Here is a 27326-nt window from a genome sequence, read left to right on the forward strand (position 1 = left end):
AGCCAAAACCTACCTTTTAATTTCTGTTTCCTTTTAATGTCATCTCAAATGTCACTCCTTTATAAATTTTTTATTTTTTTTTTTTTAGATGGAGTCTTGCTCTGTCGCCCAGGCCAGAGTATAGTGGCATGGTATCAGCTCAGTGCAACCTCTGCCTCCCAGGTTCGAGCTATTCCCTTGCCTCAGCCTCCTGAGTAGCTGGGACTACAGGCGCCCACTACCACGCCTGGCTAATTTTTGCATTTTTAGTAGAGATGGGGTTTCACCATGTTGGCCATGCTGGTCTTGAACTTCTGACCTCAAGTGATCTGCCCGCCTCAGCCTCCCAAAGCGCTGGGATTAAAGGCATGAGTCACCTCACCCAGCCTCCTTATAAAACTTTTAAGGATACTATTTCTCATTATCCTGAATTTCCGTATCTGTCTAATCAGATTCTGTATGTGTGTATATATGTATACATCTATTTATATACAATTCCCTTTGTTCTGCTACAATATTAATTCTTAGAGGGTAAAGCCTTGGTTTCCCTAATCTTTTCATTACCAAACAAAAATACTCTGCGAATTTACATTTTAAAGCAACTTTTGCTGGGCATAGTGGCTATAATACTAGTGTTTTGAGAGGCTGAGACTGAAGGATCACTTGAAGCCAAGAGTTCAAGACCAGCCTGGGCAACAGAGTCTCTACAAAAAATAACATCAGCCAGGTACAGTGGCATGTGCCCGTAGTCCCAGATACTCAGGAGGCTGAAGCAAGAGGACTGCTTGAGCCCAGAAGTTTAAGGATACAGTGAGCTGTGATCATGTCACTGCACTCCAGCCTGTATAACAGAGCAAGGCTGTCTCTAAAAAATAAAATTAAAATAATTTACAAAAATTAAGGCAACTTCCTGGTGAATTACCTCTTAAACAATCATGTAAATCTTTGTTGTCACGTGTGACGTCTGCTTAAAATAGCACAGCCGAGTCAGTGTAAATCTTTCAGTGGCACAGCCAGGATAGCAGCACCCCAACAGTACTTTGTCAAAGTCTCCATTTTTACTTACTTCAACTGCCACAGTAACAGACTGCTGTCACCTTACAGGCATTATTTTTGTATTTACTGGATTCCCACTCCTTTCCCAAAAAGACACAAGCAATGACCCTATACATCTGTATATTATGTCAATGGTCAGTCACCTTCTCAGCTCTGAGAGATTCCACCAATGACCAAGAAATCCTTTGGGTATACTGAACACAGTGAGATGTCTAGGGGAAAAAAGAAAAAAGGGAAGAGCTAGGTACAGTCGTATGAACCTGCAGTCCCAGCTGCTTGGGAGGCTGAGGTGGGAGGATCACTTGAGCCCGGGAGTTTGAAGTTGCAAACTATGATCACACCTGTGAATAGCCACTGCACTCCAGCCTGGGCAACCTAGTGAGATTCCATTGCTAAAAGGAAATAATAATAATAACAAAAAAAGAGAAGAGAATGTAGAACTATAAGGGAATTTCTCCTTCCTGTAATTCTCTCCCTTTCCTCACCTTGCTTCCCTGCCTAGTGAAGTACAACTCACACTACTGAAGACCTGTTCAAACGTCCCCTCCTCCAATGTTTTCTCAACTTCCTCCCTGTAATTATTGCCTCCTCTGTGCTGTCTTAGCCAGCAGCTCTCCCTCTCTAACACACGCTCATCCACCTAAATAACTGCACATTTTACATTAATTTAGGTTTGTGGTAACATAAACGGAATACCTACTAAGATAATACTTGGCACACAGTGTAACTCAGTCTATGGCAGCTACTGTTATCAATATTATCATTACGTACTGATGGACTTCTCTCCCCCCATTAATAGCACCGCTACTGCTGTAGAGCATTTGTTGTGTACCAGGCACCAACCTAAATACTTTATATTCTCACCAAGCAGGGAGGTTTTCTGAGCAAGGGACTGTGCTAACTTATCTTTATTCCCTCTAGGTATAGGAGAGTGTAGATAGGTACTCAGTATTTGCTGAATTAAATAGAAAGAGAAGTGAAAAGGCAAAAAAAGGCCATGTGTGTGGGAGTTGCTACAGACTATCTGGTTCTGTGTCAAAAATTTCAATGCAAAACACACTACTTCCTAGCACCCAAATCTAAAATCAAAACGGCTTCCCTTCGGGAAAAAAGTCTGCTCTATGTGGACTTGCTTTGCTTTGTATGAAGGAGTGTGTCCTCTCCTTTACACTGCCTTCTTCCTCTCTTTGTACAATTAATCCGCTGTTCACATTTGCAGACCCAGCTGCCATTAACAGCCTGTTCTGCCACTACCTACTTTGAAAAACTGAGCCCCAGAGCTCTCTGAAAAGCCCCGTTTCTCCAGTTGTGGGAACACTAGCTTGCCAATGTCCTGTTTTGTGATTACTTTTCAACTTTGTCAATTTGAAAGACTACAATTAATTTGAAAGTGACACTTTGAATTTGTTCACATTTCACCACACCATGTTATGAATACTGAGTCATACCAAGTAAAGTTCTAGATTTCACGTTCAAATTTTTCTTTGAATGCCAAGTTTCAACGCTTTTCTCTTTTTCATCTTTCTCTTAATATCAAAGATGTGAAGATTCATTAAAAAAAAAAAAAAAAAGGAAGAGTTAAATTTCATTCATCTCAGAGGAACCGGACTGAAATTGAAAGGAAAACCCAGCACCGAGAGTCTGTGTGATCACAAAACTGCCTTCACTACTGCTTTTCTAAAAGCAGCTCTGCCAGCAGGAACTCCAGCCTGTATCTCAACATATCTCCTAAGGAACGCTAGAGTCATCACCTTTATTACTGGTGAGTTTTACTGACAGACCTACCTTCCCATTTAAACATCTGTCAAGTAACAGCTGTCTTTTGGCAATGTAATTAATCATTTCCTTTACATATGCCTATATATACATACCAAATAATGCCTTACATTACACAGTTGGCACTGACTGATTATGAAGATGTGAAAGCCTCTTAAAGATTCAAAGCCAGCAGCATTTGCTGCACATCTACAAGGCATTGTCCCTGATCTCAGGGAATGCACAGTCTGTTCTAGGAAACTATTATCTTTGGAAAATACTACTCTGCATTGCAGTTCAAATTTCTGTGGATGCATGGAGAAGGTATCTCTACAAAGACCTAATTCATGCTTTCATTCATTTAATGAATAAATCTGAAAACAGGAAATCATCCTCTCAAAACCCAGACCAATATTTTAACAGCACAGAGCTTCCATTTAACACTGTACACATAAACTAGTGGTGCATAAGCAATGAAGCACTAATTCAATTCTAACTCTTTCAAATACACTACTCATTTCATATCTAATCCTTTATCGTTCATTTTCAAAATCCGCTTTACTGGTTGCTGAGGGGTGGGGGTGGAAGTGTCACAAATGCACAATCTGTGGTATCTCCAGTTCTTTCATATCCTGATCACTTCTCAAAAAACCTAGCCACCCAAATAACTTCTCCAACAGCACATTCAAAGGTGATGTGGATATTTTCAAACACAGAATACTTCTTCTTCAATAAAAACAGTCCAGAAGATAAGTTGCAAATGTCTAAGCATCTGCTATCAGATCTTATCTGCTATCTCTGATAAATGATTATTGTTACTCATAAAAATGAGAAGAAAAATAAAACACAGATTAAATCTGAGTCATGCTAACATCACCACCATGAGCAATCTCTGGGTCTGGCTCAGAACTTCTGGACCAAGACCTCATTTCATGTGCCTATCTCTCCAGTCCCCTCTGCCTCACTGCACCATGCCAGGTGCATACAGCCACAGAGAGGAGAATGCTAGGCTGACTCTATGGCCCCAGGTGACCAAAGCTAAAGGACCCGAGGCAGTCCAGGGATTGCAAACATTTACTCCCAGTTAAGTCACGCTGGAAAGGACTGATGAAGAGTTCACACTGCTGGGGCTGACTCGGGCCAAGTGGGAGCCAAGAGACTCCCTCGTCCAGAAGGCTTTCACTGTTCTAGACAGGGAGATGGATCAACAAAGAGACAAGGGAGATGGGTATCTTTTCTTCCTGGGGCCTATACTCCATGTGACCTGGTACTCTGCCCGTGGCACTGTAGACATCTAAAGGCACAGAGTTACAGTGAGAACATCTGGTTCTGAACAAAGCCAGGAAGAAAGAAAGGGAAGAGTAGAACCTGTAGGAATTTCAAGATAGAAACACACAGCACTTCACTTGAACCCGGGAGGTGGAGGTTGCAGTGAGCCAAGATCATGCCATTGCACTCCAGCCTGGGCAACAAGGGCGCAACTCCATCTCAAAACAACAAAAACAACACCACCACCTAACAACCACCACCACCACGACCACCCTATGTTTCCGAGGATTGTTTTGTTGTTGTTGTTAAAAAGAGAAAAAAAAAGCATTTAGAAATATGATTTATAATGACAAAGTGTGGTATATTGTATTACTGTTCCAAATGACTCCTGGCCCTCCTGGTAAGGGAATTACACAACCTTGCCTATTGCTACATGGCATGCAGTGCCTGTAGTAGGAAAGAATATAATTCCTGACCCTACTGACATCAGGCTTGGCTGTGTGACTTGCTTTGGCCAATTAAGTATGAACAAAGTAACATATGCCAGTCTGGCCAACAGCTTTAAGAAGCCAGTGCACAGTTGTCTTTCTTTTGTTCCCCTCTGTCACAGTATTAGCAACTCCCAGATAGGGGTTGTTCCTTCAATCTGGAGCCCAGATTGAAGTCATATGGTACATGGCCACAGGGAACCTCGGCTGACATGTAACATCAGAGAAATATATTTTTGTTGTTTCTAGCCACTGAACATTTAAGGTTGTTACTGCTGCATCATGGAGCATAAGCAGACTCACACACAAAGCAGTTCCTTTAAAGTGAACCTAGATCATTATCCACCCTACATTCTATACTTATCAATTATCTTCTGTCTTGCAGCCGTATGAATTTCTTGCAAGTACAGTTCTGATCATGTAGCTTTTCTATATAAAGATCCTAAATGATCTTCATAGCCTACCAGATTAAGTCCAGACTCCCAAAGCTCTATAAACTACACTCTCCCAGTTTTTTAAAAATACGATCTTCCTTTCACGTACTCTACACTTTAACCTGAGTGTGCAACTTATTTCCTAATACATCAATTACTTTCTTGTCTTCTTTTACAAACCACTTGATTCTTTTTTTTTTTTTTTCGTTGAGACAGAGTCTTACTCTTGTCGCCCAGGCTACAGTGCGATAGAAGGATCTTGGCTCACTGCAACCTCTGCCTCCCGGGTCAAGCTATTCTCCTGCCTCAGCCTCCCGAGTAGCTGGGATTACAGGCACCCACCACCATGCCCGGCTAATTTTTTTTTTTTTTTTTTTTTGGTATTTTTAGTAGAGATGGGGTTTTGCCATGTTGGCCAGGCTGGTCTCAAACTCCTGATCTCAGGTGATCCATCCGCCTCAGCCTCCCAAAGTGTTGGGATTACAGGTGTGAGCCACTGGGACTGGTCCCTACATCTTGATTCTTATCCTAAATTTCTGCATCTTTACATCTTATCCATTCTTGGAAGGCCTACTGAAACTCCATGTTGAGCTGTGAAGCCGCCTTCCTCAGAAGACATAAGACACAAAGTACTGAGGTAGTGAATGATGACGTTACCATCATCTATTTTCCATTACTTGGATTATAGTATATCTAATCTTCCTCATCATGTTATGAATTCTAGAAAACAAGAACCACTAGTTTAATCACTCTTGAGCCCCACAAACTCCTTGCACAATACTTTTCACAGAAAGTTTTCATTTAATGTTTGCTGAATTAATACATTTTGAATGGATAAAAACAATTCCTAGGAAAAATGCATAGCGAGAAGGTTATGCTGTCATTGAGTTCACGCAGCTGCAACACTCTTGGACCCAGATATAAAAGTAAAAATGTAAAAGATCAAGGTAGGTCTGCTGCATTTGATTATGTAATGAAACAAGCAAAAGCGTTAGGAAGCATACTGGTGTTCAATAGTAAGCCATGTGTTTGATCTGAAACAGAGCTGTCCAATAGAAATATAATGCTAGCCATATAAATAATTTAAAATGTTTTTGTAGTCACGTTGAAAAGTAAAAACAGGCCAGCCATGGTGGCTTATGCCTATAATCCCAGCACTTTGGGAGACCAAAGTGGGCAGATCACTTGAGGCCAGGAGTTCGAGACCAGCTTGGTCAACATGGTGAAACCCCGTCTCTACAGAAAAATGCAAAAATGACCCGGGCGTGGTGGCACATGCCTGTAGTCGCAGTTACTTGGAAGGCTGAGGTGAGAGAATTGCTTGAACCCAGGAGGTAGGGGGTGCAGTGAGCTGAGATTATGCCACTGCACTCCGGCCTGGGTGACAGAGTGAGAGTCTGTCTCAAAAAAACAAAGACAAAAAAAGTAAAAAGAGATGAAATAATTTAATATAAAAATAATATATTTAACCAAATATATAAAAAACATCCTACATTCTTTTTCTTTCTTGTACCAAGTCTTCTAAATCTAGCATATATTTTGCACTTACATCTCAAGGAACACTAGCCACATATCATATGTTCGTAAACCACTTGTGGCTAAATGGCTACTGTACTGAATAGTACAGGTCTAGATCTTACCTCATTGAGGCCAAATGCTTAGTAGCAAAACAGCAGAGGCAAGAGAAAATGAAGGCAATCACAGATTGTGAAGCCAGACAAATAAAGTTGCATTTCAGGTGGCATAAACTGTACCTAATAAGGTTTCCCCCTCACTTTTTCTGAGCAACTTTTACAAAGGCTGGTGTTTGGTATGTATCTGTGTGCTTCTTCAAATGATTCAGTTTCAAAAAGTAACAATTTTGTTTTGTTATAATGTAGTCAATGTCTTCAGCTTAAAATTTTGCCAAAAATTTATAAACATAGAAGTGAGATCAAACACCTTGAAGTTCAGTAGCCTAACCTAACTCATAAATAAAACAAAAAACATTGAAAGTGAATTTAATTCGCAAGCTCTAACTACTCAAATAAATCACACATGAAATTATATGATACTCAACAAAACAATCGTGAGTTTAAAATGAGCAAACGGAGTAAAAAAGAATATGATCCTACACAAATTGATTTTTCAGTGATTTCTACGTTTTCCCCCCAGATTCTTCCTTCTCACTCTTTCCTTGTATCTTGGCACATAAAATCCAACACATAGAAAAACTCATTTACAATCATGTGGTGTCATAGAAAATACAGTTGTCCCTCTGTATCCTTGGAGACTGGTTCCAGGAGCTCCCGAGGATAACAAAATCCGCAGATGCTGAAATCATCCTGGACTGTACCTGACTGGCAATCAGGAGGCCTAGACTGGAGCCAAGCTCTCCCCCGGAATGGTTTTAGCCAATTAAGCATCAGTCTCTTTGGTCTTGAATAAAAAGGTTTGAACAGTCATAGTTTAAAAATCTCTTCTAGCCGGGCGTGGTGGCTCATGCCTGTAATCCCAGCACTTTGGGAGGCCGAGGCAGGCAGATCACCTGAGGTCAAGAGTTTGAGACCAGCCTGACCAACATGGAAAAACCCTGTCTTTACTAAAAACACAAAATTACAGGCGTGGTGACACATGCCTGTAATCCCAGCTACTTGGGAGGCTGAGGCAGGAGAATTGTTTGAACCTGGGAGGAGGCTGCAGCGAGCCAAGATCGCACATTGCATTCCAGTCTGGGCAACAAGAGCGAAACTCCATCTCGGGGAAAAAAAAAAAAAAAATCTCTTCAAGCTCTGTAGTGCTAACTTGAGACATAGAAGGTGCTCAATAAATATTGAGGGATAGAAGAAAAAAAGGAGGAAGAATTCATTTTTTTATTCCTGTGTGTTTCAGTGTGGCTCCTCAGGAAGGAAAGATACTTGTCCCAGATAAGACAAAACCATGACAAGCGAGGGGTCTCGGAACATGCCAGACATTCTGGGGGCCACCTGGGAATTCAGAAACTGGGCTTCGGCAGGCAGAGCTGCTTTGACTGAGGACACTTGCTTGTACCTATCAATAGAGTACGTGTAATGGCATAATTAGGAAGTGATTCTCCACACAAGTGTCTTCTTCCTCTGCACCACCTCTTGCCAAAATCCAAAGTTAATCAGAAGGTGGCTAAACTAACAAGCGCTTTCCGCTTTCTTTTTCTTTTTTCGTTTTCAAAGAGACAAGGTCTTGCTGTCACCCAGGCTAGAGTGCAGTGGCATGATCATATCTCACTGAAGCCTCAGACTCCTGGGCTCAAGCGATCTTCCCACCTCAGCCTCCCAAGCAGCTGGGACTACAAGGACATGCTACTATGCCCAGCTAATAATAATGATGATGATGATGATAATAATAATGTTATTATTGTTATTTTAAAGACAAGGTCTCCTTATGTTGCCCAGGCTGGTCTCAGATTCCTGGCCTCAAGCAATACTCCTGCCTCAGCCTCCCAAAGTGCTGTGATTACAGGCATGAGCTACCACACCCAGTCGAATTTCCCTCATTTACATCTATCTGCAATACTTCTCAGACAAAAACCTCAGACTCAAAACTACAGTCACACTGAGAAGGAAAGATACTCCAACCCTACAAATTATGAGCCAAAGCCTCTCTTTTCCCCTGTAAACTACGGAGAGGTAAGAAGCAGATGTCTCATGTTTGCCCAAAAGCTTGCTTTTCTGCTTTTCTGTCTAAAAGAAACAAAACACACTTCCATAAATACTACACCATAATACACAACTAGTAAAAGTACTAAAGGGTATGCATGAGGCTTATGCTGAAATAAATGTTTCTCCACTCAAGAGTGCAAATTTAGAAAATGTAACATTTATCAAAGAGAAAAATCCAAAGACATGGTACAAAGCAATTTACAAAGACAGAAACTTATATACATTTCCCTTGTATTCTGACATGCTACATTACACATGCTATATAAAAGAATTTTAAATCTAACTTTTAAAACTCAGCTGGAAGAGTTATCTTCATCTTCTCCTTGCCCTAACACAACACTTAGAAAAAATAACTTTTAGGAGTTAGGAACAAAAGAAACCCAATTCGGGAGGCTGAGGAAGGAGGATAGCTTGAAGCCAGGAATTTGAGACCAGACTGAGCAACAGAGTGAGACCTCATCTTTACAAAGAATTAAAAACTTAGCCAAGTGTGGTGGCTCATGTCTCTAGTCTCAGCTACTTGGGAGGCTGAGGCAGGAGGATCACTTAAGCCCAGGAGTTTGAGGCTGCAGTTCAAGGATGCAGTGGGCTATGATTGTGCCACTGTATTCCAAGCTGGGTGAGACCCTGTCTCTTAAAAAAAGAAAGAAACCCAATTTGGGGAGAACAAGTGTATGAATTCTCAACCCCACCACCACCAGCAGCACCATTTATAAATCTGCGGCTTTTCTTAATTTTCATTGGTTCTTCCTCCTCTTTTCATTCTCCAAAGTGGAGTGAGTCCCAAGGTGCTACCCTCTATTCTCTCATATCTTCTATTCCACTTAATCCTGTTTTCAAGACATCCCTCTTCCTCCACTTCCTACTCTCTTCACCCCAATAATTTACCTGATCTTTGTAAGGCAGGGTCTGCAAATTCGTATCACCTGCTAAGCATTCTATCAGAAGGCTGCCATCATTTCCAACTCAGCCACCTGAGTTGGAACCCATCAACTTCCCACTGAACCAAACTAGCTCTTCCTTCTTTAGTTTCTGCTGATTTTTCATTCACTCAGTTTCAAACCCCAGACACATCTCTGACTCTTGCTGTACTGTCTTTTCCTATATGCTGTTAGCATCAAAGTCCTGGTTACTTTATTTCTGTAATGTTTTCATAATTCTTCCCTTCCTCTTTCCTACTCTCACGGGCACTACTCCTGTGCAAACTCTTATTACCTTTCTTTTCTGATGTATTTTACTGAATACCACTGCTAGCTTCCCTACTGATCAAGCTTTGTTCAAAACAGGCAATAGAGACATTGAACGTATCAGGGTCCAACCCTGACATCAAGACCCGTCACAGCTGGGTGATACTTTGCAGTGGTAGGAATGTCTTTTGTATGCTAATGAGATGACTGGTGGCTGGGGTCCCTAGGTGGCTTCAAGATAGGGTGGGTTACCAGGAAGACCAAGGCAGGATTAGAGGGTTGGGACATTTAGCCCCATTCCTGACTTCTGGGAGGGGAGAGATGCTACAGACTGAGTTCAATGGATTCAATCAATTAAGCCCTATGTGATGGAGCCTTCATAAACATCCCTAAACTACAAGGATAGGAGAGCATCTGGGTTGCTGAACACAAGAAGGTACTGGAAGGGCAGAACACACAGAACGGGCAAAGAAGCTTCATGCTGCCCTATATACCTTGCCCTAGGCATTACTGCCATCTGACTCTTCCTGAGTCTTATCCTTTATCATAAGCTGGTGATATTATGTAAAGGGCATTCCTGAGTTCTGTGAGCCATTCTAGCAAAGTATGGAACCTGAGGAGGGGGACATGGGAACTCTTGATTTATAGCCGGTAGGTCAGAAGTATAGGTGGCAACCTGGGACTTGTGAATGGCATCTAAAGTGGAGGCAGCCTTGTGGGACTGAGCCCTTAACCTGTAGGTCTGTGCTAACTCCAGGTAACATGCCAGAATTGAACCAGATAGTAAAGCACTCAGCTGATTTTGGAGAACTGGAGAATTTACTGGTGCTGGGGAAAACACCATATATTTGGTGTCAGGAGTGTTCTGGGTAAATACAGTTCAGTCACCCAGGATTCCTCTTCATGTACCTTTAGTCCAACTCTACGCCTTGCCCTTACCTGAGCACAGTTGACACTCTCCTAGTTCTATCTCTTGGCACATCTGTCTACAATCAAATAACCAAATGTGGGCTTTCAGAAGCTCTGCGTGTTTTTCATTCAATGTATCCCAAGTATTTAATGTTTTTGATGTTTTGATGGTTAAAAATTTTATTTTTGAATTGTTTATTGACAGTATAAAGAAATGTATTTTGACCTTTCTTCTGCCACCTTGCAGGAGCTTGTTTGCAGATTTCTTAAGGTTTTCCAAGTATACAACCTTATGGTACCTTATTGTAAATATACTTTTGCTACTTCCTTTCCATCTTGAATTTCTTTTACTTATTTTTCTTGCTTAATTGCACTGCCTAGGACCTCCTGTCAATGCACAATGTAAGTTGTTAGATCAATATCCTTGCCTTATTCCCCATTTTAGGCAGAAAGTATTCAGTCTTTTACTACTACATAGGATGTCAGATGTAGATTTCTCATGGGCCTTTTATCATATTGAGGTTTCTGTCTACTGTTAGCTTGCTGCAAGTGTTTGTATCATAAATACTGAATTCTGTCAAATGCTTTTTTCCCTGCATCTTTTTTTTTTTTTTTTTTTTTTTGAGACGGAGTCTTGCTCTGTTGCCCAGCCTGGAATGCAGTGGCGCAATCTTAGCTCACTGCAACCTCTGCTTCCCAGGTTCAAGTGATTCTCCTGCCTCAGCCTCCCAAGTAGCTGGGACTATAGGTGCGCGCCACCGTGTCTGGCTAATATTTGTATTTTTGAGTTGGGGTTTCGCTGTGTTAGCCAGGCTGGTCTTGATCACCTGACCTCGTGATCCGCCCACCTCAGCTTCCCAAAGTGCTGGGATTACAGGCATGAGCCACCATGTCCCATCCCTTTCTTTTTTTTTTGAGACCGGGAGGGGTCTGTCGCCTAGGCTGGAGTGCAGTTGCATGATCAAGCTCACTACAGCCTCAACTTACTGTAATCAAGTGATCATCCCACGTCAGCCTCCTAAGTAGCTGGGACTACAGGCACATGCCATCATGCCCTGCTAACTTTTTTTGTTTTCTATATTTAGTAGAGACAAGGTCTTGCTATGTTGCTCAGGCTAGTCTCAAACAATCCTCCTGTCTTGGCTTCCAAAGGTCTGAGATTACAGGCATGAGTCACTGCACCTGGTCTTTTTCTGCATCTTGGATATGATCACATAGTTTTTCTTTTTCATTCTGTTAATAAGAATTATAGTGATTTTTTCATAATCACGACTTTTTGTTTTTTACAGCAGTTTTAGGATTACAGAAAAATTGGACAGATAGTACAGAGTTCCTATACAGTCTCGCTTGTCCCCACTCCCTACTGTTAAGAATTGTTTCCCCAATTATTAACATCTTTATTAGTGTGGTACATTTGTTATAACTGATGAACCAATATTGATACATTATTCATAACTAAACTCCACAGTTTATATTAGGGTCCACTCTTTGAGCCGTATGGTTCTATGAATTTTGACAAATGCATAATGTCATATATCTGCCATTACAGTATCACACAGTACAGCTTCCCCTATGCTTTACTTATTCATCCCTATCCCAACTCCCTCTCAATTAAAGAAAGCTGTTACTACTAATAGTAGTATTCAAAGAGTACAGTCCCAGGGATTGATAGAAAGGATGTGAGACCTTTCCTGCATAGCAGTTGGGTAAGAATAATGGTAACTCAACCATGGCTGAGTTATCATTAACTCAACTGGACCAGCTAGGCATTTGGATCTTCTTAAGAATAGATTCAAAGCAGCTGGATCTATCTGCTGCTAACGCCTTGTACTAAATTATTAATTTCGGTTTTGGGTTTTTCAGATTGAGGATTTATTTCTATTGGGTTATTTTCCAAATCAGTTATGCCACTTTCTATAATTTCTAGTTCTCTCCAACATTTTCAATCTTATATTGTCTTTGAAGATAACAAATATATTTATTTTGGAGTTCGTGTCTAATAATTTGGCCATCTGAAGCATCTATGGGTCTATTTCTAATTTTTATTATTTCTGCTGGCTCTTGTTCATGTCACATCTTGTCACGTACCTCCTTAACTTTGATGGTGTATTGGACATTGTATTTTTAAAACAGTTTGTGGAATCACTAAAGACTTAGGATTTCATTCACTTCTGCCAGGTGCCTATGGGCACCTGCATTCTGGTATCACTTTGTTCCAATTTTTGTGCTTGAGATTTCCTGGATCATACAAATGACTTGGAACCACACAAGAATCCATGTGATGGCTGGTTTACCTCTGTTTCACTTTCATACCCTACCCCCGGCGGCATCTCAATCAACTTTACCAACCCAAAGTATAAGGAGATTAGCAAGGACTCCACCTCTGGAAGGACCTGAACTCTAATACTTTGTCCTCCTCAGCCCCACAAAGCAGTCCGTCTGCATGTATTTGCTCCGTCTTTAAGCCGCTCCTTCCTGAATGGCATATATCTAAACGCTAGGTTCATCTCTCTAAATTTTTACCTCTTTCTAGTTCTTGGTCTAGTAATTCCTCACTAACCTGGCTTATCTCCAGTGTCTTCAGGCATAAGTTCTTAATATTTTGTCCAGTCCTAGTTGTCCTCAGTGGAAAAGGCAATGCTAATTACTTAGTTTGTCATTTCTGACAGCAGAAGTCTGAACAGGAACTTTCTGTGAATTTCACAAATACTTTGCCTCGTCTTTAATATAATCAATTTTACATTATATTGTACACATACCAATCATCTTTTGGTATATGTGGTAAATTGGTTCTGGAACTCCCATGTATACCAAAGTCCACACAGACTCCAGTCCTGCTCTGTTGGTCCCCTGGAACCCACCTATAGGAAAAGTTGGCCCTCTGTATACATGGGTTTCATGTTCCACGAATACTGTATTTTCTGTCTGCGTTTAGTTGAAAAAAATTTGCATATAAGTGGACCTGGGCAGTCCAAACCTGTGTCATTCAGGGTTCAACAGTATTCCCCTCCCCCCACTCCCATTAGAATGCTAGGACTCTGTCTGACTCATGCATCAGCTGTCCCCTGCCCAGAATAATTATTTGTTAAATCGAAACAACCAGGCTTCTCTGAGGCTTTTGATTACTTATGCCCAAATCTCATCGTTTTAAATAAAATTTTATTCTTACATAATCATCATTAAAAGCACCTTGCTCTTTCCCACTTTCTTTCAACATTTACATGGTTTCTATGAGGCGAGGCCTGTATCTACTTTGTGTCCATCTTTACTTGATTCTATTGAGTCATTTATTTGATTTCAAGATGATCTTTATGCTTTCCAGATGTGCCTTATGGCATGCATACAGGCATTGTTTAACATCGTGATTCAGCTTTCATTTTATTTTGAAAATTTCATGACACTTCTTAGGAACAATCAACAGGATATCCAGCAAAAATAAGGCTGGGAACCACTAGGCTATATATGCTCACTAGAAAGTGACAAGAACATTCCTGTGTACAAAGCAATAGTGATTTTTAAAAATGTTTTTGTGTCTCTTTTTCATTTCAGTGCTTTTCCTTCACTAAGCAGGCATATGTGGAGTTGTGCAGTATTTCACTGATATTTTTCTGTGGGGGGAATACTTTGTACTACAAGACTGACTGTCCTGAAACTTTGGGGAACCAACAGCAAGGGATATAAAAACTAGATAAACAGCACTTACACATTCTAGTAGAGACCAATTTTAGGGATTATGTCTACACTGACAATTGCTCGGGGAGAATCTCCTGATTCCCTAGATTCGGCCAGAATGCCACTGCCAATACTTTTCTAATATATTATATATTTCTACTTTCTTAACAGATCTCATTATCATTTGTTCAATGCATGCCTTCCTTGCTAAAGCTGAAACTCTTAGTGCCAAGGACAATGTCTTAAATAAGGAGAAGGCATACAGCAGCATTTTAGTGGGTTTCCATAATCCGAGATGGATTGTTCTTCATAACCCCAGGGGAAAGTAAGCTTTGTCTTTTCTGGATTCCATACCGTCACCCAACTTGTCTTAGATTCCAATCATATAGTTTGTGTAGGTAAGCCTGTTCTAATCCTATCTCAAGAAACACAGCTATAATCAGCATCACTGGCCAGGGGCTGGTCAAATTTCTCATTCCTTTTGGTGCTAAGTGTCCCTCTGATACTCAACAAAATGCTCACTGGTAACAAAATCAATCTTCAGTTATTCAGGGGCTGGTCATTCAGATTCCTTACTTCTCATATTCCCCCACTTCCCTCCTCTAACTATTCTCTAACTTCTAGGCTTCTCACTGGTCAAGATGCCATCAAAGGTTGGCCAGAGCAGGTGGGGAAAAAACTAACTAGTGGCCATTGTGATGGGCTAGGAACTCCAATGAGGCATATAAAGTTGGTAGAATGTTGAATCTCTATTTAAAAGTGTGAAGAACTTTTCCAATGATAACAACTAATCTCAGTGGGGCCAGGAAAAGATCGTTTGTCCAATCAGTAATCATGGTTACCAACTACCATCCTACAATATCACCATAGTTGTCCCTCCACATTCTAGGGTGTTGATACTGTGCAGTTCCAGCTCTTCCATTCACTCAGTCTGTGAGTTCAGACATGCTGTTTCATCTCTCTGAGTCTCATTTCATCATCAAGAAAACAGAAACAATAATCTGACAGGTTTGCTTTGAAGATTACAGCATTCATTCCAAGAATGAAATAATGTGTGAAAGTGCTCTGTCAATGTAGACTGACATTCTAACTTTATGTTAATACTGACATTAATTGTTTGTTCATGGTGTGAGTCTTAAATTAGGATGCTGTTTTTAGTTCTCAGTGAGACAGATTTTCTACATGGGTTACAGTGATAAATTAAATCCTGGATTTTTGCAAACTAAAGCAGTATACATGCCAAATTTCATATTAGTGCTTACCTTGGGAGGTTTCCTTAATGATGGAAAAAACAAATTCAGCAGCAGGGATACAGAGGATTGTCAACATAGCAGCCACATCAGAGGGAAACAATGAAAGAGAAAAAACATAAGGTAAATTCAGCACCTTGATAACATGATCTGAAAGATATTCTTCTTCACGAAGATCAGAAGCCAAATTCAAACACATTACTGACTGAAGTGATAAACTCTTAATATTTGCTCAAAAACATGGCATGGACATAATGATTTCTCTCTTGGTTCCATAGAATGAAATCAGACAATCATTCAGATATTTTTAATGATTTTTAAGAAATGCCAATGGCAGAGCATCAAGATAAAGAAAGATGCCACAATCCTTACTGCATGTGATTAAATATTTTTAAATCAATTTTTATATTTAAATTTTTCTTAAATTTTTGTTAAAATATATGCATATTTTCCTTTGATAAATACATATACTCTAACATAATATATGTGGGAGTTTTTCTCATTTAAAAACCATGGTTTTAAATAACTCATATACTTTAACACTGAATAGACATTTAAAAGCAAGTTTCCATTTTTTCCCCACCATCAGCCACACATGCACTTGTTAAAAGGTCTGTTTTTACACGTTAATAACTCAGAAATGACTGAAACTGCACCTGGAAAAAACTCTGAAAAGGAAATAGTTTTCTTTCTTTTCTTCTCCAGAGATGGGGTCTCACTTTGTTGTTCAGGATGGAGTGCAGTGACGCGATCATGGCTCATTGCAACCTTGAACTCCTGGGCTCAACTGATCCTCCTACCTCTGCCTCCCAAATAACTAGGACTACAGGTGTGTGCCACCACACCTGGGTAATTTTTTACTTTCTTAAGAGACACTATGTTGCCCAGGCTGATCTCAAACTCTGGACCTCAAGCAATCCTCCCACCTCAGCCTCCCAAAGTGTCGGGATTACAGGTGTGAACCACTGCATTTGGCTAGGAAACAGTTTTCAAGGCAATAAAATGTTAGGTTGACTTGCTTTGAAAATATTTTCTTCATGTACAAAATTAAGGAGCTCAATTATGATTTCTAAGTTATGCAACCCTAAGACAATTCTTGGCCTTCCTGATAGTTACTCTTGATCAACATCTGATATCCTCAATTCATAAACTGTAAAATTACTATGAAAAAGAAATGGGGGCATTTACCCTACGGCTTTAATCCTTATTCATAGGAAATAGAATCATGGGGCTCAGAAAATAGATTTTCCAGGGCAGAGGACACAGAAAGGTACATACAAAAACAGCAGGATGCCTTTTCTCCATCACTGGGTGTGACACTCCTTACAGAGCTCTGAGGGACCTGAACAAAACTGAGAGCTCAGTAGCAGGGGAAAAAAAATGTCCAATCACATGCATAATTCTATACTTTTGAGTGCAGGGAAGAAAAATCATCCCATTCCTATAATGATGAAGTTGAAACATCATTTTCTTGAAATTCCACGAATTGGCTGAAAGAGAATGACCCCTTATTGCCTTATGTCATTCCCTCAGACAGACACAATGGGAATGTGATTTTTGTCTTCAGGTTTTAGAGGGGAACTAGAATAACTGGTATCTCTGGCTGCCATTAAGCAAGTCTCAACATATTTGTATGTCTACCCTTTAAAACAAGATAAACATTTGTAGAGGTTATAAATAAAAATGCACAAGTGTTTTTAATTCTAAGCAAGTCATGGATTTCCATACTGTTGAAAAACTTGAGATTTCTGCCATGAAAATGTCCTTAAGTGGAAGACTATTCAGAAAGACCTCAGTTCTAAGTAGGTAGAACAATAATAAAACTTTATGAACCACATTTTTGACTACACCTTCTCATTTTGCTTGCTTTATTCTTTAAAAGCCATGTAAATCACTGCTTTATTTAACAAAGGAAAGAAAAGTCACTTGGGTTACAATAAGGCCATTATATGAAACAGCACGGACCAAAGGTAATTAAATGTAGGTTTCCCATTTACGTTATGATGAACCCAGTAACCAACGGGGCTGGGACAGACTAGGGGAATCCCAGTGAGCTCTCTGGAATTCTCATATGTGCCCTTTATGCCACAGCCACAGCACAATCATAACCACCACCAGCAGCAATGAACCAGTGCTGGTTTGTAGCCAGTAGTACATTCACCTTCTTAGCCGTCAGCAACAAAATTATCCTTTCTTCACTGACATTCCAAGAAGGTTTTCTTCATTCTTCTTAGAAAACCAATTCTATTTAAGCATTTTAAGCACTTTAAAAGTCTTTATCACGTAGAAGATAGCCCATAATACCAACATAATTCTGCTACCTTCTTTTGTGTTTCTGAGTAAAGACTGCATGTTAAGAATAAATGGAGACTGGGCAGAAAAGAAAAAAGGGAAGCCACAAAGCTCATCTGCTGCTACCCAGACTTACTCAATATTCAGTTTAGAACAAGGATCCTTGCTACAGAAGGAAAAGTAAACCCTGTAGCGCATCATAACTGTACTTCATTCATTGATACACCCTGTACTTCATTCATTGATATACACTGTACTTCATTCATTGATACACCCTCCACTTCATTCATTGATACACCTTATTAAGGTTTGAATGAGGTGATGGGCTGCTCACTCATCCTAATTCAGATTCAAGGTTACTGCTCCAAACTCTAGAGGCTATATGTCCTTCTTTGGTAGTTGTGGAAAAAAATGTTTCCAGTATCAGTAATACTGACACTATAATCGAATACAGTATGCTATCCTTTAGGGGGAAAAAAAAACTCATGTGATATTACAATGTAAAAATAAAAAATTTCATATACATATGAAATCTTATCTTAATCTTCATCCCTTTCATATATATAAAGTACTAAAATAAACTTAACAGGCTGAGATGGCTTCAAGGTCCTGGGTTTCTACATAAACAAGACAAAACTTAAATTCAGCCAATCACCTCCAATCACCAGCAGCCAACTGAGCATTAGGCACATAATCAAGAATTTTCCACTGGGACAGTACAAATGAAACAACTGCTCCAACTTTAACCAATCAAATAATTTCTTTGCTTTCCTTCTGAGTTCACCCTACAAAAGCTTTCCCTTCATGACCCTTCAGTGGTGCCCCAAACCCCTTCCAGTTTGGAGCTGCCCAATTCATGAATCACTATCCGCACAAATACATTCTTTAACATTTTAATGCACCAAGTTCATCTTTTAACAAGTTGAAAAACAAATGAAATGAAAATGAATAATATAAACATCTATCAGATTCAACACAAACCATACAAACACGTACTTTAAAAATTATGGGCTGGGCACAGTGGCATGCACCTGTAATCCCAGCCACTAGGGAGGCTGAGGCATGAGAACTGCTTGAACCCAGGAGGCAGAGGTTGCAGTTAGCCAAGATCAGGTCACTGCACTCCTGCCTGGGTGACAGAGCAAGACTCCGTCTCAAAAAAAAAAAAAAAAAAAAAAAGGCCTTTTGTTGATTGTATCAGTCAAAGCCATGACTGTTAGTCAAGTACAGACTACTGTTGAGATACCGATGTGGCTTCATTACAGAAAGAGGCAATGATTTTGCTCAGTAAATATCTAGTGAACTAAAAAAAGAACATCCCTTGAAACAGACCTAACTGACCCCGACACATAGGTTTGGTTGCTGACTCCTTAGAAAACAGCATTTCATTGACACTTGCCTAAAGGTGTGTTTATTTCTGACTACTCTCCAATGCCCATCCTCCCCTTCATTCTCCAAAACATCCTTGTTTTTCATCATGTGAACTTCTCTAAGTAGTCAAGTATTAGTACTTTTGTATATTCCAAAGAAATAAACTAAATACAATTTGACATTTTAGAAGACATTCTAGGTTCCAGGATTTGGAGAGAAAATAAGGAGGGGCAGTTCTTATTTTCTACATCGATAGTAGTTCTATTTTTGCAAAACACTGAAGCTCCTCTTCTCTCCCAGGACAAGCAGGTTGATCTCTTTCAGGTCACCCACACCATGAGATTTTACCACACAACTCATGCAATTTACATGCCTTTATCCCACTTTGTCTTTCCACTCTGCCTGATCATACCTGCCCACTCTTGAAGACACAGTTCAAGGCTCAGCTCTCTCAGTTCCTCACCAGCCTTGGAGACTACCTTGGCCTTCACTACTTCTAATATCCCAAGACTCCTAGGGTCGACAAAACAGCTTAGCACTTATTGGCACACATAAAGTTCTGTTGCCTTCAGTAACTTTGTCTGCATTTGAGTCTCATATATCTTTAAGATTTAAACCCCTTGAAAACAGAGGCCAGGTCACATGGTATATAATCGCTGTCCCCAATCCCATCTATTCATGTAGGGCTGAGTACAGTATAAGAACTCAGAAATAATTCTTTTACATTAGTGAGTTAAATATAATCCAGTTATGAGGATTTACTTAAATCACCACCACAATCCTGCAATTTTGGGGCAAGACTACCTGCATTTAACAGCAGTGAAGACTTCAGAGACTGTCAGAAAATGCAGAATATTTCTGATGACTTACTTAAAAATAATTATTTCTCTAGACCAGCATTTCACAAGCATAGAAATTGAATGGGATGTTAACAAAGGTCAAGCCCTTAAAAAGCTTCTGACATCAACTAAATTGAGAAATGCTGCTGAACACAGTTAAATATGGGTTTCTTTAAGGCAGTACTTTTCAGAGACTTTGACATGCTAATATATGTTGTTACTCTCCTTGCATATTCAATGCAATATTTCAACAGCAGCATTCCCCAAACTTATTTGATCATAGAATTTTCTTGGAGGAACATATTTTGGGGAAAACATATCAATGATTTGGATAAACAAAAAAGTATTTTGAAGGATGCAATGGGATTTCCATATTGCAACAAATCTAGCAGCTCAATAATCTCAGGTATTGACATAGATAGTACGGCTAAAATTTGAGATGAACAAAAAAAGATTGCTATTAAAAATACACACAATTATCAGAGAAAAATAAGTTTTAACTGACTTTTGAAATATATACTTATGTAAGTGCTTTAAGAGGTACAAACAAAATGGCACAAGAACTCACAGAACAGAGGGATCAAAGCTGAATGCAGGCATGAGGATGTGGTGGTCAAGAAGAGAGGGGATCTGGAAAGGGTCTTCAAAGACAGGGAAGACTCTAACAGGGATGTGGGCCACTTCTAATAGAAGTGATTGTGTTAGCAAGAGTACTTGAATGAAAATATTCTAGGTGTCTTGGCAAGGGTTCAGTTTGATGAGAACAGAGAGTATATTGGCGGGGATGGGTAGGGGGAACACTAGAAAACAGTACAGTTGCCAGGCGGCGTGGCTCATGCCTGTAATCCCAGTAATTTGGGAGGCCAAGGTGGGAGGATCACTTGAGTCCGGGAGTGCAAGACCACCCTAGGCAACACATTAAGACCCCATCTTTACTAAAAATTTTAAAAAAGTAGTAGGTGTGGTGGCTCATGCCTGTAATCCCAGCATTTTGGAAGGCTGAGGTGGGTGGATCACTTGAGGTCAGGAGTTCAAGACCCGCCTGGCCAAGATGGTGAAACCCCATCTCTGCTAAAAATACAAAAATTAGCCGGGTGTTGTGGCACATGCCTGTAATTACAGCTACTCAGGAGGCTGAGGCAGGAGAATCACTTGAACCTGGGAGGCGGAGGTTGCAGTGAGCCGAGATTGCACCACTGCATTCCAGCCTGGGTGAGAGTGAGACTATGACTTAAAAAGAAAAAAGAAAATGGTAAAGATAAATCGGACCTATAGTGGGACAGGTCTTGAAAGGAGAAGTCTGTATTTAATTTACTAGGTAGTACAGACCTGGAAAGTTCAATAAGGAGGACTAAAATAAAGGAAGATAAATAGCCTGTCGCAACAACAACAGTAAAAATCCTAAACAGCTTAAGTTCTTTCCCCACACTTCATTCTGAAAGATGACTGGGTCAAGGAGTCCTCTGACCACTGTTTACAGCATATTGACTATAATTAGCTACTTAGAAGTTTGGCGGCCAAAGACTCTGATGTACAATGGCCTACACCAGTCAGTACTTTGAGAGATGTGTGTGATCAGAGAAGTATCTTCTGAACCAGAAATTTCTCTTTCATGTATTAAAATATTTTATTAATTGTTGGAAATGGCTGCAACCTAGATCTGAAAGATACACAGTTAAATGGCATTTGCCTCCTGGAAATTAGTTTAAGGACATATTCCTTATTATGAAGCCTGTGACTGTCAATTCCAACTTGGAGAACTAAACAGGTCATCAAAATCTTCTAAGTCAAACTTGCCCAACCCATGGCCCACGGGCCTCATGGGGCCCAGGATGGCTTTCAATGCAGCCCAACACAAATTTGCAAACTTTATTAAAACATTATGAGATTCTTCTGTGGTTTTTTTTTTTTTTTTTTTTCTTTAGCATCCATTAGCATTAGTGTATTTCGTGTGTGGCCCAAGGCAATTCTTCTTCTTCCAATGTGGCCCAGGGAAGTCAAAAGATGAGACACCCCTGTTCTAAGTATTCTCCTAATCAGCAAGTATTTATTGAATAGCAGCTCGCACAATGCATATTATGAGTGCTTTGAGGGAATATTTAGGGGAATTAGGCATGGTCTCTGACATCCGGACGCTTAAAACCATGCAAGAGAAACAGATATATACATGTATAACTAATATTAAGTGGACGGTAGTAAGTGTGACAACAGAGACAGGAATGAAGAGCTATGTTCAGTCAACAAACATTTCTCATGCACTTTCTGCCACTCTGTTGGGATACAAAAATAAATTAGTCTTTTTTCTTTCAAACAAGAAACTGATTTTTTATACACATATCACAATACAATATAAAGTGCATAGCAGCTCTCCAAAAAAGCGGGGGATTCACTGGGCAAAGAGGGAATTTTCTTCGAGGAGAAACGCCTGGAGCAGAATTTAGCAGGACTTAATAGGAATTCACGAAGCTGACAAGCCAAAGAAATGTTATCTCAATAGGGGGAATCATCTGTGCAAAAAGCACCAGAGAACACAGCTCATTTGAGGGCCACAGATTGTTCTGTTGCCAAGCTCAGCAGTTAGACTACAGTTAGCAGAGAAGGTGAGACCTGGGATGATGGTATAGGGATGAGGTTTTGTAGGACAGTAGGTACCATTTTCAATCAAGATTTATTAAGTGTAGTTTGGAGGTAAGTTTATATACTTGTGTATCAATAATCTAACATTACCTACATTGAAAACATGTAACAAAAGCTTCTATGAATTACAAAAACTAGAAGGCGTTACATATGCATCTGGAAGAGCCTTTGAAACCTATCACAAGAAGAATGCAAATGTCAAAAACTTTAAGTTCCAAGACAAAGGCTGGTTTGAAAATTTTTAAAAAGAGAGTCATCAGATGATCAAACCTACAATCACTACAGCAACATTTTCTGAATATGTGAAGAGCTTGATTCATTCAAGAGACATGACACCAAGTTTGTTTTGGAAGAATACTGGACAGATCGTTCAGAATCTACTAAATTCAAGATATACGCTTAATGTCATTTTCTAATTTTTTTTCTCCTAACCTCTTATTTCCTCTAAGACTTTGATCTCACTGCCTGTGGTGCTTCGTTTTGCTTTCTCCTTCCTTCCTTCCCTTTCTTCCTTTTTTTTTTTTTTTTTTTGGAGGAGGCCTCGTTCTGCTGCCTAGGCTGGAGTGCAATGATGTGATAACAGCTCATTGTAGCCTCAGCCTCCTGGGCTCAAGAGATCCTCCCATCTCAGCCTCCTGAGTAGCTGGGTCTACAGGTGTGCACTACCACACCCAGCTAATTTTTGTATTTTTTTGTCAAGACAGGGTCTTGGCATATTGTCCAGGCTGGTCTTGAACTTCTGGGCTCAAGCAATCCTCCTGCCTCAGCCTCTCAAAGTGAGGCTTAGATTACAGGCATTAGTTACTATTCCCGGGTGCTGCAGTGCTTTTCAAGAACACAATTCTTGCAGCTGGCAAGGGGAAGCTATGGTTCCATGAGAAGACCTGGTAGGGCAAGAATTGAGTAGAGAAGGAAGTAAAGTCAGGAGGATGACAGACTGGGAGAAAACAGCAGAGGTAAGAAACTCATGGTCTGGATATAATTCAAGAGTAAAGATGCAGAGGTGCTGGGTGAGATAAGATGCTACAGTCGACAAGTGAAACCTAACATTTCAGAGGCAGCACATTTCAGGGTAGTAAACTCTAACCTGGTCATATAGTATGTCTGTGAATTAGAATGGATGATCATTACTTTAATTAATAGCTAATACTTACTGAGTTCTAATTATGTGCCAGATAGGTTTCTGTTACTATCTGCTTCAACTCACTTAACATATTTAATGACCCTACACATAAAAACTCTGTATCATTTTTCAAATAAAAAATACTGAGGTACAAGGTATAGAGATTGTATGACTTTCACAAGATCAAGTTAATGGCATCACCATGATTCAAATCCAGGCAGTCTCTGGCTGGAGCACACTGTACACGTAACTGCTATTGTATATTGCCTCTCTGGCATCAAAGAATTTGGTTGAGAGCTCTTTCAGCTTAGGCTAGGTATTGATTGGATAGCAATCCATGTGGATATTCAATGATGTGGATCATCCATGCTTACAAGGGTTATCCATGTGGTTAATAGCATGAATTAGCACTTCTGTGTCCTTCATGAATGTGTAGGAGAAACCTACACAGAGTGAACCTCCAAGAAGGAAATGCATTTATGGGAAAAAAAAAAAAAAAAAGGAACTGGTATGACAACATGGAGTTAGAAGGCTGCAAACGACTACTTCCTGCTGAGGTAGTAGGAAACTGAGGGCCGCTGAAGAGGGGTATAAATAAAGCCACAAAAACGTAGACGCAGATGTGTTGGGAGCAAATCCTAGGCAGAAGGACAGCTGGAACAAAGCCAGAGTGCACAGGATACGTTCAGAGAACAGCAGGTAGACGGAATGTAATTGAGAGCCATACAGCTGGAAGAATAGACAAGAACCAAATCGCAGACAGCACTGACTGCCATGATGACTCAGCCTTTTCTCAGAAGAAATTGCCATAGATGGTTTGCGCAATGGGAATGACATGGCCAGATCTGTTTTAGGAGGGTGAGACTCAAGCGTGAATTAAGAGGCCACACCATCTAGAGTCAGCAGTGAGACACGCACTGGTGAGCCTCTGCCTGGCACCAACTGCAACCCTCACGGTGTGTTAAGACACTACCGCAAGGACGAGACACAAAGTAGGGCAGAAAGACAGAACACAAAGACAACTTGAAGGAAAAATCTGTAAGACGTGTTGAGTGCTGTGCCCCCTCCACCTAGCCAGTCCACCACGTCTACAAAGATTGAACCACTGCCCCACAGCATGAAGGGACTTTCCGCATGGGACTTCAGTAGCAGACCTCGAAGCAGACCTGATGGAATGGATGAAGAAAAAAATGGTTTCAATTCGTTTGATACTTATTATATTGTTGACAGTTTTAAAAATTAATTGAGGCCGGGCATGGTGGCTCACGACTATAACACCAGCACTTTGGGAGGTCACGATGGGAGGATTGCTTGAGCCCAGGAGTTCAAGACCAGCCTGAGCAACATAGTAAGACCTTGTCTCTATTAAAATTGTTTTTAAAAATCAGCCAGGTGTGATGGTACATGCCTGTAGTCCCAGCTATTCAGGAGGCTGAGGTGGGAGGATCGCTTGAGCCCGGGAGATTGAGGCTGCAGTGAGCCATGGTTATGCCACCGCACTCCAGCCTAGGCGACACAGCAAGACTCTGTCTTAAAGAAATAAAATTAAAATGAACTCAAAATACACTTGCAATTTTTAAAAATGCTAATGCTGATATGCCTTCTTTAAAAAAAAAAAACCTGCTTCTTTTTAAAAAATCACCAGTTAATCTATTTTCATTTTCAATAAAACTCAAAAAGAAAAACAACTAATTTTGTACTGAAGTAGATAGACTTGTGGTTTGTTTTTGGACTACTTTGGTATATTTGAACTACTTCCTTCTGGCATAACTATATTTGGCTTAAAGTTCTTCAAGCTATAATGAAGCACAGTGGTGAGGAGTTCAGGATTGGGGGTCAAACAATCCTAGCTCTGCCATGATCTAGCCATGTTGACCTTGGACGAGTTTACTCAACCCCTGAGTCTCAGCCTCTAAAATGGGAGTAGAAGAGCACTCCTACAGCACTGTTGAGGGATGGCATTAGGTGACGTGGGTAATGCTGTATACCATTAGCATGCAGAGTTACTGCTCAATAAATGTTAGATGCCATTGCTGTTGTTACAACAAATATTCCTCCTGAATTATACATGCAAAATGTCAACAAGGCTCAAACGAAATTTCATCTAGGAAAAGGGTACTGGGAGTTGAACAATGACAGAATTTCTAAAACAGGGTTCTTTCCCTTAAGAAAAAAAGGTTTTTGGCTGGGCGTGGTGGCTCACGCCTGTAATCCCAGCACCTTGGGAGGCCGAGGTGGGTGGACCACCTGAGGTCAGGAGTTTGAGACCAGCCTGGCCAACATGGCGAAATCCTGTCTCTATTAAAAATACAAAAATTAGCCGGGTGTGGTGATGCGTGCCTGTAGTTCCAGCTACTTGGGAGGTCTTGAGGCAGAAGAATCGCTTGAATCTGGGAGGCGGAGGTCACAGTAAGCCGAGATTGCGCCACTGCACTCTAGCCTGGGCGACAGAGTGAGACTCCGTCTCAAAAAAAAAAAAAAGAGAGAGCGAGAGTGGGGAAAAAAAAAACTCTGGAAAGAATTACATAAATATGTATAAAGTTGGACATATTTATAAGAACTAAATTATGATATGAATTTCTTTCGGAAAGAGCCAAGAGCAATATGCTACAAACACTTCAGGACAACCACCCCTGACATCTGGTCTCACATACAGCCACACCTACATGTAAGGTACAATACAGCTCCATGACAGTGAAACTGAGGCCAAGGTAGCTGACAAAATGGACATAGGAATAATAGTCTAAAATTTAACAATAGTCCGTATTTAAAAATAGATCCAATATTATAAAATTTGCATTTACTTCCCAATTTGGTAAGTAGTGGGTATCGCCCATATCGCTAGCTAGAGAACCTGGCAGTACTGTCTCATGACCTGAAAAGCTGGCAATAAAAGGTGAAGCAAACACATGGTCTATATGTGTATTTCCAAAATTAGAAACAGAAACCAAGGGAGCATACAGCTTTCAGTTTCCTTTCCCAAAACAACTTGAATTTCCAACTGAGTACCAAAAAGTAGGATCTTATTACCAATGTAAGAGGTATCCTACAGGCCAGAATCAAGAATTTATAGTTTAACAGTTTGACTACTGAAATGAATAGGGAGACAAGATTTTTTTTTTTTAATTAACTGTTGGTTTTTGTCAAAAATGTTTTCTACAATAAAGATGTGTCAACTGTATAACAGAAGCAATAAACTTCTGAAATAAAGTCAGTAACAGCAAAGTCTTAAAATTCTCACCACAGGGTTTCTAATAAATTTAAGGGTTTTCTTTGGTTGTCGTTGTTGTTTTGAGACGGAGTCTGGCTCTGTCACCCAGGCTGGAGTGCAGTGGCGCGATCTCAGCTCACTGCAAGCTCTGCCTCCCGGGTTCATGCCATTCTCCTG

At 40.3% G+C, this 27326-nt stretch overlaps 1 protein-coding gene across 1 annotated transcript in view; it reads right to left on the reverse strand.

The window, feature by feature from the left end:
- Positions 1-27326, reverse strand: part of KIF13A (kinesin family member 13A) — a 233544-nt gene that overhangs the window by 126847 nt on the left and 79371 nt on the right. Inside the window, exon 2 of the mRNA XM_011962918.1 lies at positions 15689-15701. Within this exon, the coding sequence (XP_011818308.1) occupies positions 15689-15701 (13 nt within the window). The remainder of the gene's footprint in view (positions 1-15688; positions 15702-27326) is intronic.

The sequence above is a fragment of the Colobus angolensis genome, unplaced genomic scaffold (assembly GCF_000951035.1).
Source record: "Colobus angolensis palliatus isolate OR3802 unplaced genomic scaffold, Cang.pa_1.0 Scaffold6, whole genome shotgun sequence".
NCBI classification, from domain to species: Eukaryota; Metazoa; Chordata; class Mammalia; order Primates; family Cercopithecidae; genus Colobus; species Colobus angolensis.